The sequence below is a fragment of the Triplophysa dalaica genome, chromosome 18 (assembly GCF_015846415.1).
Source record: "Triplophysa dalaica isolate WHDGS20190420 chromosome 18, ASM1584641v1, whole genome shotgun sequence".
NCBI lineage: Eukaryota > Metazoa > Chordata > Actinopteri > Cypriniformes > Nemacheilidae > Triplophysa > Triplophysa dalaica.
The window spans coordinates 8,106,351-8,120,761 of NC_079559.1; the positions used below are offsets into that span (position 1 = coordinate 8,106,351).

A 14,411-nucleotide genomic window follows, 5' to 3' on the forward strand; every position below is an offset into this window, starting at 1 on the left:
TATTGAAAGAGAAACGTGCCGTCTTGTCAAAACCGTGGCAGGTGCTAATGACAGCCAGCCTCAAATCTTGCTATTAAGTTATTAGCTGAATAGCAACATGCTGTAAACCATTTATTAAAAGCATGACATGGACAGTTCTGCTGAGGAGTATATTGTTGTTTTATGTAAATGAAGGGAAAGATCTCTCTTAATAGAATCTAAATGTGAAGGATGAGATCTCTCAGGGGAATGTGGGAGAGCGGAAAGTAAACATTTGTTCATTGAATCTTACATCTAATAATTCATGTCTTAGTCGACAATGACTTTGGGAATGCAACAGGGAATGTATTATAATTTGAGTTTAGTGCATAGTTTCTCTTTGATTATGTAAGTCAACTTTGAAGTGGGATCTGAAATTTAATTTTGTCTAAGAAACAAGCGTGCTCTGGATTTGGTGCTATGAACATTTGGGAAACAACACATGCCCATCTGTTTAATCTGATGTTACCTGATTGACATTTTCATAATTCTGTAGTACGTAAAAAAACAATAACATTTATCCAGCCATTCATCCAAATGATTAAATAAACACTAAATCAAATATAAACAGTTCCCGGGTGTACATCACAGACTAATTCAAAGCTACAACTGAGCAAAGCACACAGACATCGCAGATGACATTCATCAACGATCAAACCTGACTTTCTCACGCTTGGATGCTGCACGGCGCTCTAATCCGGGTTCCTGGATTCGACCGCAATTAAAACACAAAGAACATGAAAGGCGTTTCATGGAGTGTTGAGTCTTAACCTCTGATCTCAGGGAGGGATTACTGTGATTGGACTGCAGGGATTGGCACCTACGCTGTGTATATCACAGAATCAAGAAGAGCAGAGCATTGAGGAATTACCCCTGCGGGAAACCATGGGCTGCAACATGTGTGTCGTGAACAGGCCAGAGGAACAGTACAGAATCATGTTTCAGGTGATGACACACACACACACACAAGTTATTATCTGTTTATATTTAGAAGCATTTGTGCTAACGCGTGACTTCTTGCCCTATGTTCCCATAAGTCATCTAAAAAGCTTCGGAATGTTAGATGCACACTGTACTGTGTTATAGCGTATGTACAGTATCCCACACCTACGGGGTTGTAGATCTCCCAGCTGGAAACTGCCTTGTCGGACAGCTTTAAAATGTATTAAGGGGGTTTTGAGTTAAGGTGCCGCTTAAACCAAATAATCAAATTAATTCACAGCAAAACCACAAACCCCTAAACACCACTAAAAGATACTAACCACACTCTAAAGAAATGCTGGGTTATTTTGAACCCAGCATTGAGTAAAAAAAGGAACACACCTTTGGATTAAATTAAATAATATATGTTAATGTAATAATAATAAAATAGGACTAAATACAATTTTCATTTATTTATCATTTCTAGATTCATTGTGGCCATTTCAGTCTAGTGTCTGTTGAATTTAAATAAAATCAAACCTTGGGAGTGACAAAGCCATTCAACAGCAATGACTGAATGACTGAAAGGTGTGACAGCATTACAAGAAACATGGAAATTGTGTTAAAAGTCAAGGTTATCACATAAAAAGAATCCTAAATACATGTACAAATTGTACTATTGTATTGCTTAAGGGGAATATGAACTTGTTTTCTTTGCGGTATTTGTGGTTTGAAAACTACAGAGCATCTTTTCAGTTTTTTATTTTTATTTTTTTCCTGAAAAAACATGCAAATAAAATATATATATTGTCGGTAGTTCACAGAATGAAAAAAAAAACAATAATTTTACCTAAACACATACCAGTTGTAAATTTTAAAATCACAAAAAAATATTTTGAATTGATTTTTTTAAGCGACTTTGGGTTGAAAAAAAGTGTATAGGTTAATCTACAACCCAACAGGGTTCATCCCTTTTTGAACCAACTCCCAACATATTTTAGAATGCATTCCAACTGACTTAGTGATGAGATTTTCTACAAGGGCTGAGAGAGTGTTTCATGGTCAAAGAAAAAGCAATCCTTTTCACACCTCTTCCACTGGTGCGGTGTTCAAGTTTGGGTTCCTATTCTGTCATTTCTCCAACACTGTGACAGGTCATGTGACTATGATTGATAACTGGAGGATATTTATACTGCAGGAAAGTGGAGCAGAATGAGAGGAGAGCAGATCTGCTAATAATAAAACCATCAGGTGAATAAATTATCTGTGGCTGAGGCACTGCAATTGTTGAATTCAGAATCTGATCATTTGGCTATGCAAAATAAAAAAGCACAGCACGTGTTTGAACAGCTTGAGCTAATGTGGCTACAGTGAAATGTCACCTTGAATTAAATTATCCAACTCAAAATCAGACACCCTGGCAAACAAACTGACTTTTGCGGGGCTGTGGTCCAAAATAAGTAATAATCAAATCTACAATTGAATTGCAGAGAATGTATGATGCTAACCCATGCAAATCTCTCAGTGTTATATGTTGTTGCCAGGGTGTTGCTATGTGGTCAAGTATACATTGGGAACTATTTTTTGTGTGGTTCTATACAGTTGCTAGGGTGTTTCTAGGTAGTTAGTTACTGTACCCTTGCTAAAAATAGTACAACAATGCTTATAGCAACAGCCCATTTTATTTAATTACTATTAAGTCTTAAGCACTGTCCACAAAATGTAAACAATATATATTTTATATAACAGCTAGACACAGCTAAATCTTCTGTGAAACACAAAATGCCATTTTTTTCTACAATTTTCCTTCTCCTGTAACATTTCAGCTCCACTTAACCAAGGTCCTCTCCACAGCTTGAGTTTGCCACTCTGAAGTTGTTTCGAGAGCAATTTGCTTTCTCTGCCAGACCATGATGTCATGCCAGGATAGGTCGAGCTGTTTCTAATACAGGGAGGATCTACCACTTGATCTCTTCAATCTCACTTCAATTTCCAGCTTGTCTCTGTCTTACACCTCACTGCTTGAGGCTCTTCACAGACACTCTTGCTGCTTAACCAGATTCTTACCGAGACAGCGAGTCTTCTCTCTGGGAGCCTGTTTTAAATGCTGCACACTTATTAGATGGGACAGCCGGAAGACACCTTAACCCTGCCAAATCTACAGCACCAACGCTTGAAGCCTTCGGATTTACAGCGAGTGAAGCAATTTTAATGAGTTTTGAACGACATGAAGGTGAATTTTTATTTGGGGTTGAACTATCCCTTTAACACGGCAATAAGCCAGCAATCAGCTTAAAGGGATAGTTCACCCAAAAATGAAAATTCTGTCATCATTTACTCACCCTCTTGTTATTTTAAATCTGTATGTCTTTCTCTCTTCAGTAGAACACAAACGAAGATATTTTGAAGAATGTTGCTAACTGGCACCCATTCACATGCATTGGTTTTATGTCCATACAATAGAAGTGAACGGGCGCTGTTCGGTTACCAACTTTCTTCAAAATATATTCTTTTGCGTTCTGGGCAAGAAAGAAAGTCATACAGGTTTGAAATGACAAAGGTGAATAAAAAAATAATTTTTGGGTCAACTATGCCTTTAAAAGCTGGTGTTACTATGGTAAAAACGCACAGCCTCTTTTTCTTTTTGTTTCGATCCTTTCTGTTGAAGCACAAGCACACATCATGTAGACTCTTACATGCATACACGCACACATACACACTTTCTCGCACAGTCTTTTATCAGTTTCACGCTCTATGTATGTGAGTGAGTGGCAATTTCTCTTGTTCCTGCTCTCTGGCTGGGCACACAGTAATGAAGAGCAGACAGATTCTGACAGGCTTCATCGGGTGCGGGACAAGCTGCTGCAGGCTTGAATAATACCATTCGCTGGATCATATTAGTTGGCTCTGCCGAGCGTGCGGAATGGCTATCCGATCACATTCATTTGGCAGGGCCATCTTCATGGGATGCTCAGCTGTGCTAATTGCTGCTCAGCTTATTCTTATAATAGGGCTCGAATGAGCGTGGTCTGCAGAAACCCTGCGGATAGACGCTGCACGTTTAGGCGTTCCAAAAAGAACCTTTTAGCAAATGCTTTGCCGTTTCTAATCCCGCCTTAAACCCCCCACGACACGTCTGATGAGTTTCTCTCTCTCCCTCGCTCAGTCTTTCCGGCTCTACCTAACATACCCTGTCAGATTCGTCTCTATGGGATGCCGTTGCCAAGGCAACTGAGGTCATTAAGTAAGACTTATATGTTTTCTCACTGCAACGCACAGGCACACAATAATGATCGCACACACATACTCAACCAGACGTGCGCTAAATCAAGCGTTCGAAAACGGTGATGTAAATAAACATAATCCACTCATACGGGGAGATGTTTACTCCAGACGCTGCAGGAGGTCTCAACAAACATGCAGCGACATGAAAGGAAGATAGATAAGACAGTCTAGCCTTCACCTGCTCGAAGAAAGAAGAACAAGGATCCACATTGACATTTCAGGCACAAGTAACCTTAAGTTTGATTTTCCTTTTCACGAACAACCTCTGCCCTGCCCTGGCCGGTAGCATTTCCACAACACAGGAAGGAGGACGATCGCTATCTTCCATCCTGCACATACATCACTGTTCTGGAGACAGGATTAATGGAGGTTATGGTTCAATCCAGGGTAGATAGAGGGTGAGAGACAGAGAGAATGTGGGCTTCCCTCCTCTAAACCTCTAAATCTAAAGAAAGACAAATCATGAGGGGATGCGATGGAAAGATACAAGAACTGAATTCTGGGCTGTTGTGAGATCAGTGTAAATGTTGTTGACCTAGTTTACAGAAGTGTTCAGAATCTTTGTGAAGATGTTTAAGATTTCTAATACTTTGTTTAACTGGGCCAAGCAAGAAGCAAGCAGATTCTGCAATTAAAAACACCAAAAGGCCATAATCAGTCGTGATTACTATGGGGAGAATCTAGTGGGAATCAGCTTAGTTTCTTTATGATAATTAGCAGTCATAACAAGCTCTCTGTAGAAATGCAACTATAAACCGCAAGGTGTCACAACATGAAGCTTGTATACTTTCATGCTAATAATCACTAGAAGTATAGTCAGAGGTAATGCTAGAGGTTTGGGTTCCTCGCCACCGTTTGCATACTGTTTTGCCTGGCTGGGGGCTGTTTTAGAATTCAGAAGTTTTACATAATTAATATTGCATATAGAAATGTATAGTTTGTTTAATATTTGACCTGTGTTTCTCTCTCCTTTATCTTAAATGTGTGCTAACTGTGAGTGCGTGCGTGTCTGTGTCTATGTCGGTGTGTTTAAATATGTGTGCATATTGTATGCGTGGAGCGTTTGTATGTGGGTATGTCTGTCTTATGTGTTCTCACCTTTTTCTTGTTTTTACAGGTATATGACTCTAGTTGTTTTGCTTATAGTCAATATGTCTCATGTACAGCTGCTTTGCAACAATGGAAATTGTAAAAAGCGCTATATAAATAAAGTTGAGTTTAGTACTAGTGGCAAGGCAAAGCCCAATGAGACACTTATGTCTGTAATATAATTTTTTAAAAACATATATTAAGTAATATAATATATTTATACATTGCTAATGAATGCTTTCAAAGTGAGAGGACAGGGAAAGAGTGTGCAGTATGTGCCCAGCCATATTAGAAATACAATTATTCCACAGTGGCAAATGTACAGGGTGAAGGTCAATAGAGGTGTTTTAGGAGTCAAAGAGATGTAATTCCCATCTGCTGGTATTGAACTAATACGCAGCGTCACCCACTGAGTTCTGCTGACCACCTAATCACATTAAATAAATTGTATCGCAGTCCATTCGACACACTGTTGTGTTCCTCTACCTTTCTGAAATAACTCAAACAACTCTGAAATAACTCAAACTGTGTGTGCATACAATGTTTCCAATATAAAACTGCTTATTTCCCTCGTGCTCTCCTGAATATAAATCAAAAATGCAAATGCATCGAGCTCATGCATCAATAAGCATTTTCCATACAAGACGTAGGGTTGAGCACATAGAAAATCATTTCTGTTTATGTAGGCTATGTTTGCCAATTTCTCTCTTGCTCTATCAACATTCATTTCAGAAGTCTGCATACAAACAGCCCATTTATCAATCAAACCCACCAACAGGATCAATAAAGAGCCCCACGCAATGAAAAATAAATAGGTTTCCCCTCTCTCAGACAGTAAAAGATGCTCTGTCAAACAGCATTAGGACTGAAGTGAGATTGAGTCTGTAAGGGTCAGCTGTGTCCATCATGACTGTATTGAGGAGGATGAAAGACTGAGAGAAAGAGAAAGGGTCATAAGTACTTTCAGTTGCTTTAACCTTCTATTGATTGTGGGTTATATTTTATATAGGGTGTATATAAGGTGAAATCACATCTCATCTGTCACTTGCTAACAGCTGTTTTGAGTTGAAATCAGAAGTTAGAAATGACTATCAGTTACAATAACAATGCACATAAGCATATAAGAGTGACTAAAAAACCCCAAAAAGCAAATACTTCACATATAATATGCACAGAAAGAGCTCATAAAAACACAATATCCTGTACATTCATTATACTGTAAACACGGCATTTCCTTTCTAAGGTATAAGAAAAATGTTTCCTTTTATCTGAAACTGTGCACTCTTTTTCAACAGAAGGGAAACACCATGCGTCCCATTGATGCAGAAGTAAAGGTGCGTATTTAGGATATGATTGAAACCACTAATCTTTTCGGGTGTTTTTGTATTAATAATCCAGCAGTGGGGAATTCACTGTAATGTTGTCTCTTTGCTTTTGTTGAGATGCAGGAGTACAATGTTCATTTTGTCATACACATAGCTCTGACTGTAAATACAGTGCACAATGCACCCGATTTGCATAGAAAGAGTGTTTGTAGAGAAAAACAGACAGTAACTTAATTTAAATATGCATATATGTACAATCATGGTTTTGACCCATCTAAACAATGCACCAAAAAACATGGTTACTCATTATTCATTGCTTGTGCCAATTGTCATTAATTGTATGCATTATCTTCTGTCGCTTTCGGTCTTCCTTCCACCTCTCCTGTTTTCCATCTGTAGCTGAAAGGCAGGAGAACAACTCACCTGTCCCAGGACAAAGATGGACAGCCCCGTGACCCTTTGCTCCTTCAGGTGGTACGTAAGGGTCACAGAAGGAGATTGGGAACGGCTGCTGGCACAACTCGCCTCATGGCCATCACAGACTGCATGGACAATGGCACCCAGACTGACATCAGCTTTCAGGACTATCTGAGTGGGGACAGAGGATCTTACCCCAGCAGTGAATCACCAATGCCCCCACCCTCCCCTCCTATCGCCCATATGGCGGAGCCATACCTGCTCAATGATCTGTAAGGGAATTTACCAACCTCTGATTCTATACAGGTTCTCATTCGCAGTGGTTGAACAAATATTATACGATGCTGAAGAAACATCTCTCTTTTTTTCGCAGCTGTTCTCTGGGACAGGAATATAACGATACAAATGACTACTTTAATGTTGCCACCCATGAAGTGGAGCAACGGGAAGAGCTGGAATATGAGGTAATGCAACAATTATTTAACTGTAAACACATCACCACCACCTTAAAGTATAGTACATTTTCAGAGGGGAATTCTCTAAGGCTGTGTGTCCAACAAAGCAATTTTTCCTGAGGCCAGCATATTTTGTCAGTTGTTTGCAAAGAAACTGCCATATAAAAAAATATTCTTACAAGAAATTTGGAAAAACACAGTTTTTTTTTGAAAAACACTTATTTATGCAGCTGTCCAATTTCACCCATAAAAAAACCAATGCATTGTTTTAGTTATTTAAGTAATAAACAATTAAAGAAATTAAGTGTTGAAAACCTGCATGGCAGTGCCATTTTTTTCATCATTTGATAAATGACCGTTGCCACATTTACAAAAATATTTATTTATACAAAATATCATGTAGCATATGTTTCTTTATGTGCAGCCATAGCAAAAACTGTGCAATTGAGTTTTGTGAATATGGCACAATCTATACTAAAACTACATACATAGACAAGATAACATGCATGTTTGTGTTGTAAAGAATGACTTAATTTGAATATGCATACCACTGCATTACATTGACTATTGGTTAGTGAATAGTATCCAGGTTTTGGACTTAATGAATTCAACCCTTGGATTGACTGACTTTTTTTCTCTTAGTGCATCTTTAAAGCAGAAGGTTTATTCTCTTCCTCATACGTAGTTCTTTCTCTCTGTCTGTTTCAGGAAGTGGAGCTGTATAAGTTGAGTCAGCAAGATAAATTGGGGCTAACAGTCTGCTACCGCACAGATGATGAAGAGGACCAGGGCATTTACATAGGGGAGGTAAGTACCGAGTTGCATTCATTTGCGGTGCTTTAAGTGTCTGACACCCTATAAGGATGTAATGTTCTTTATTCTTAGGTAAATCCAAACAGCATAGCAGCAAAAGATGGAAGAATCAGAAAGGGTGACAGAATATTGCAGGTATTGTTTTTGATATTCTATATTAAATCAAAAGGCAGATGGATGTGGTCAATATTGATAGTCACCAATGTTTAAAATTAATTTTATGATATCATATTGCATTATATTATATATTACAATAAATAATTATTTGACTATGCAATATAGTTCATTATGCTAGTTGATCTGAATGTTGTGACACTAATGAAGTGATGTCATCATTATGTCATGGTCCATAAGGGATGCAGGCCTGGGGATTTGTAGAGACAATCCGCCTATAAATAGATTACTGATGTGAGTTTAAACACATCCACGTAATTACTCTTGAGAGAAATTACAGAAAACCAAACCTGAAGAGTCACTGTCTCAACAAGTTCTCAGTTTATTCTGGGTTTGATGTGACAATGACTTACACCCCGCTGAGAACCGCCTATGAAGCATGACCTCAAAATGTCATTGGATTATTTGATTGTGAGTTGTCACATATTGATTGTTTACTTCTTATGATAATGGTAAACAAATGCTATAAAAAAATCTGCCACTAAAAGTAACTTTTTGCTTCTTAATAAGAATCTTATTTTCAAGGATATTTATATATTTCTCACTAGGAAATAAGTTATGATCGACATAATAGAAATGAGAACCCAAAGCCGACTCATTTACCAATATTCTATTACAATTGAATGGGCGGGTGAACCTGTAAAGCAACCCAATTAAGTGATATAAATACTGTAAATCTTTATCTGTCCCACATTAGATTAATGGGGTTGAAGTTCAGAACAGAGAGGAAGCGGTTGCCATTCTGACCCGCGAGAACAGCAACAACTTCTCATTACTGCTGGCCAGACCAGAGATAGAGGTAAAGACAAATACCCTACGCACACACATACACACGCTTAAGTGTACGATCAAGCATGCACATGCTCCCACGTAAAAACAGGCTTTTTGTGGCGCATTCAAAGTTAATGGACCCACTCAATCCCCAACGACAACATATCCTTAAATTAATGGCTTATTTTGCTGAAGGAAGGGAAACAGTGTTCCCATCACTCAACGTCTCAATCATGTGGCAGTTCCATTAACACTATTCCATAAGGGAGAGCGAACGAGAGAGATGCTTTACAGAACAAAAGTGCACCATTAGAAAGATGTGTAAATGGGACTTGAAGGACGGTCTGAATGAAAGATGAAACAAAGAGGTTCAGGGCAGAATTGTGTTTTACATAGTAAGCTCATTCTGATCTTCCAGAAACATACAGTATTTCTCCTAAATTAGATCATTTGTTCCTGTTAAAGGGATAGTTCCCCCAAAACTACAAATTCTGGCATCCTTTATTCAGTCTTGAGTTGTTTCAAGCCTGTATACATTTTATTGTTGCACTAAACACATAAAGAGATATTTGGAAAGAATGTTTACCGAACAGTTCTGGGACACGATATAGGATACACAACTAGTCAATGGTGCCCCAGAACGATTTGGTTTCCTAAATTATTAAAAAAACGTATTTTGTGTTCAACAGAACAAAGTAATGTATAAATTTGAAACAACATGAGGGTGAGTAAATGATAACAAAATTTTAATTTTTGAATAAACTGTCCCTTTAAATTAAATGGGTGTATTGCTAGTGTACAAGTAATGCAGTGAAATGCAGTAAAACTGTGGATCCTTGAGCTCTCACTTATCCCTTAGGGGTAGTTAAGTTATGTCAGAAGGAGCAAAATTAACACTTAATGTGACATTTAATGAAAATTTAATAGCGTTTTGACTTTTGCACCACTCATTTAGAAACTGTTTATGCTGTATATGCAGTCCTGAGATTGCACTACCAAATTTACGACTGTGAAACTGTGTCAATTTTGCTGCAATTTCTCGGGAACCGGTAGGGATATTGAAGAAACGGCCGTTGGTTATTGTGCGCAGCCGGCAAAAATCATCTATCATGAGCACAGCCGTCAGCTAATGAATAAAACAGGGAGCTCATTTCAGCCAACGCACAGCACTAACAAGATCAGAACAAAAAGAGGCCATTTTGTACCTCTTATTCTCATCTGCAACTACCCTCCGAGCTACACAGAATGATTAATGATGGACCGAAGACTAGAAACGAGGGAAGCTGTCAAATCTGGAGAGAAATAGATGGAAAGAGACAGAGATAGAAGTAGAGGAGATGACTGTGTGTGTGTATGGGAGAAAGATAAAAGGTTTAGTAAATCAAAAGAAGATGAGGAGAAAAGGGCAGAGCTGTTCAGAGAAATGTCACGGGCTGGGGAGTTGCTGGCCGTGTATGAGATACAGTCCAGTAATATTGCAATTGGTTATTGTGCAGATAACACAGGCAAACGTACTCAGGGTTTACACATCGATACATCAATAAATCTGTGTCCTTAACTACCTGCTGAACTACATCACCAATTATAGACTTGTGCATGTTAGAAAACCCCTAATATGTAAATAAATAAAAAATCATCATATTTCATGATTTTTATCTTTATTATTAGTCACCCTTTACTGTTTTCCATTTGATGATACATAACATAGTCTTAGCGATCATGTTAATTAAATTAAATTTAGTGCTTATATTCATATATTATTCAAGGTTTTTCTTTATTATAAACATTTTATGAACATTTTACATAACTCTTATGAATGCTTTCCTGTAGCTCAGTGGTAAGAGCATTGCGTTAACTACGCAAGGTTGTGGGTTCGATCCCAGGGGATTGCAAATACCTATGTTAAATGTATAGGGTAAAGCAATGTAAGTCGCTTTATATAAAAGCGTCTGCCAAATGCCTAAATGTTAATGTTAAGGTGTCTTTCATTACGATATGCTTTTTCAGCGTTGAAATATGAGGGTTTACTGCAGTATTTAAACAATAGATACTTATAAACACATTTTGTATTGGGGTTACACATTTATCATTGTTTCAACAGTGCCATCTTGTGGTGAATACTAGTTTTGGACGGGTTTTACAGATTTCCCTTCTCCCTCCTAGTATTTCTGTCAGTGATGTTGTTTCCAATATGGTTGATTGTGGGACTTACAAAAAATCATCATATTTGTGACCTGGCCTTGAAAACCCAAGTCATTTTTTATTTTCTGTTTTCTACATAATGTAAATAACATTCTGTGAAAATGTAATCTTGATATCTTTACTATTGACAGAGCTAGGCCATCTCAAAAATTGAAATCATAATGAAATTATTTGAAAAAATTAAACTTGAATGCTCATTATCTCATTGGATTGCGAGACTTCAGTCTGGTTTTCACAGATAGGGTCACAGATTGTAGCTTACAATGAAAAACATGAACCTTTCCCTCTCTCTTCTAGACTGAAACACATCTGGACCCTGAGGAGCTCGATTGTGAATTACCTGTAGGGATGAGTGTGGACAGCCTTAATACCTCACCCCTTTCCGGCCTGTATCACATCCGCCAACAGAGAACCCAAGCAGGCATTCCTGAGGAACATCAAGACAGGCCCGTGCTCAGCCTGGCCGCCCTCAGCAACAGCCAGGAGCTCGACAGCGGTGTGGGCCGAACCGACGAGAGCACAAAAAACGAAGAGTCCTCCGAGCACGATATTCTTCTGGGCGACGAGCAGACCAGCACCTCCAACACGAACAGCTACCAACACGCCCGGCAGCTTGCGCAAGTTCAGACCTGGCAGGAGCGGAGGGGGGAGCGAAACTCCATCTCCTCTCTTTCCTCTCAGAGAACTGCATCTTAGTACAGACTCGCTGGACTGCGGCGTTGTGGGCGGCGGATACCTTCACGATCCCGTCAGTGGCATGATTATGCCAGGCTTAACCGAAGAGGAATGTGAGAGGTACAAGGAGCTTCTGGATATCAAGTGTCGATATGAGAAGAGGATGAAAAAGGTGCAGGAGGAGCAGCAGAACCAAGAGGAAGAAGGAGGTGAAGAAGAGGAGGCAGTCCTTGATGAGAACTGTAATGAGAGCTTAACGCCGCACGAGATGGCGCTTTTGGATGAGGAGATGAGGCACCTTGAGTTCAAGTGTCGGAATATTTTGAGGGCTCAGAAGATGCAACAGTTAAGAGAGCGCTGTTTGAAAGCATGGCTCATGGAGGAAGAAACATCTGGAAGGGCGTCTGCCGAACCACAGGGTTCTCCGTTGCACGGGCTGTCTGACATCAACGAACTACCCGAGAAAGAGCGTTCGGACAGCACCAGCGCGTACAACACTGGAGGAGAGAGTTGCAGGAGCACACCCCTGGTGAGTGAGCACCGACTTCCTGTTTCTTTGGTAGACGAGTCCACAAGTCCAATGCTTAGTAGACACAGAGATCGACACAACTGGAGTGAAAGAGGACGTGCAAGCCTCACCAGTTCATATTCACCAGGCAGCTATAAGAAGTTTCAAACAAACAGCGCTATTCATCAGAAGTTCCTCTCGCTGTCTCGAGAAGCGACCGTGCGACGACTGCCAGATGGGGGCAATTCGCGGATAGGCAGCCATGAAAGCAGCGGCGGACGTAGTGCAGAATCCAGTCCTTACTTCACGCGCCGTCGACATTCCAACTACTTCCCTCCAGAACGGTATCAAAGTTGTATGCACCTCGGATCATCCCTTTCAGAGAGCTTTGGGCCCTTGGAAAGAGCCGTGGACGGAGAAAGCGAGGCACCCATAGGCGGCAGTGACCGCGAAGGCAACATCAACCATGGAAACAGCAACTTTGGTGCTCATCCCAGCCCAGTGAAGCTCTCCCTCGCCTTACCCCTGCCGACTCCCCCCGCCTCGCCACGCATGGAGTGGAAGGTAAAGATAAGAAGCGACGGGACCCGCTACGTGGCCAAACGTCCCGTCCGAGACCGACTCCTGAAGGCTCGGGCAATGAAGATCCGCGAAGAGCGCAGCGGCATGACGACGGACGATGATGCCGTGAGCGAAATGAAGATGGGCCGCTACTGGAGCAAGGAAGAACGTAAACAGCAGTTGCTGAAAGCCCGCGAGCAGCGGAGACGAAGGGAGTTTATGATGCAGAGTCGCTTAGATTATCTGCGAGATCACGGCGTGGACGTGGGCAGAGAGAGCAAACTAGAAACGAGCCAGACAACAGGGTCGATCATGGAGCTCGGTAAGAAAAAGAGCTCAAAGAAACGCAACAGGCGCATATTGGACAACTGGATTACCATTCAAGAGCTGCTGTCACATGGTTCTCGGTCACCGGATGGGACGAAGGTGTATAATGCTCTTTTGTCTGTTACAACAGTCTGAAATGTGAACCGAGGAGGAAAAACTGTAATGTTGACTCTTGAATACTTTTCAACCGACTCTTTGGTCTTCATATTTCTTAACATATCAAGAAACTATTGATCGCCTGCAGAACTCATGGTAGTGTTTGTTTTGATTTCTTTATCAATGTGTGTCACAGACTCAAAACAAGATTACCAATGTGTTCAGGTCTATAAAAATGATAGCATCCATCTGCTCACATGGATTTCATGCAATTGTTGAAACTGATCAAACTGAAAACAGCACATGGCTGGCTGAGAAAGACACTCAGACGATTATGAATGTTGACTCAGCATGAATAAGCACAAAGCATGGGATTAAGCTGAAAAAAACCATTTTAGTTAGATCTGCTCTTTACTTGTGTGGGAAGTCATCACAGCTGCACAAAAGACAAACAGCAATGTGATTCTCATTTGTGATTTTATATCATCAAACTTTTGGATAATTTGTGATATAGCATCCCAACTTTTAAGTGCTTAACCAGTGTATACACAATCATACTTAACTTCCTATACACGGTGCTGGACATTTGCACTGCTTATTTGTGACAAACGAAAATGTAAGCAACATTAATCTGCTTTTAACCTGAATGTACGGCAACTCTTTTCCCCCAAACTTCTTCTGGAGTGAATATTGGGAAACGTTTAAAAGAATGAATGTGTGACCTAAAAAGAGCACATAACCACCAGCAAAAATAGAAGCACAAGCATTGAAATC

At 40.0% G+C, this 14,411-nt stretch overlaps 1 protein-coding gene across 1 annotated transcript; it reads left to right on the forward strand.

Annotated features, from left to right (window-relative positions):
* Positions 1 to 865: 865 nt before the first annotated feature.
* pdzd4 (PDZ domain containing 4) lies at positions 866 to 13,896 on the forward strand. The gene is given in 9 exon segments (XM_056772395.1): positions 866 to 963; positions 6,609 to 6,647; positions 7,038 to 7,327; positions 7,429 to 7,519; positions 8,219 to 8,317; positions 8,396 to 8,458; positions 9,195 to 9,296; positions 11,768 to 12,064; positions 12,066 to 13,896. Coding segments are annotated over 9 exon segments (2,652 nt in total). The 5' UTR covers positions 866 to 903; the 3' UTR covers positions 13,677 to 13,896.
* The last annotated feature ends 515 nt before the right edge of the window (positions 13,897 to 14,411 follow it).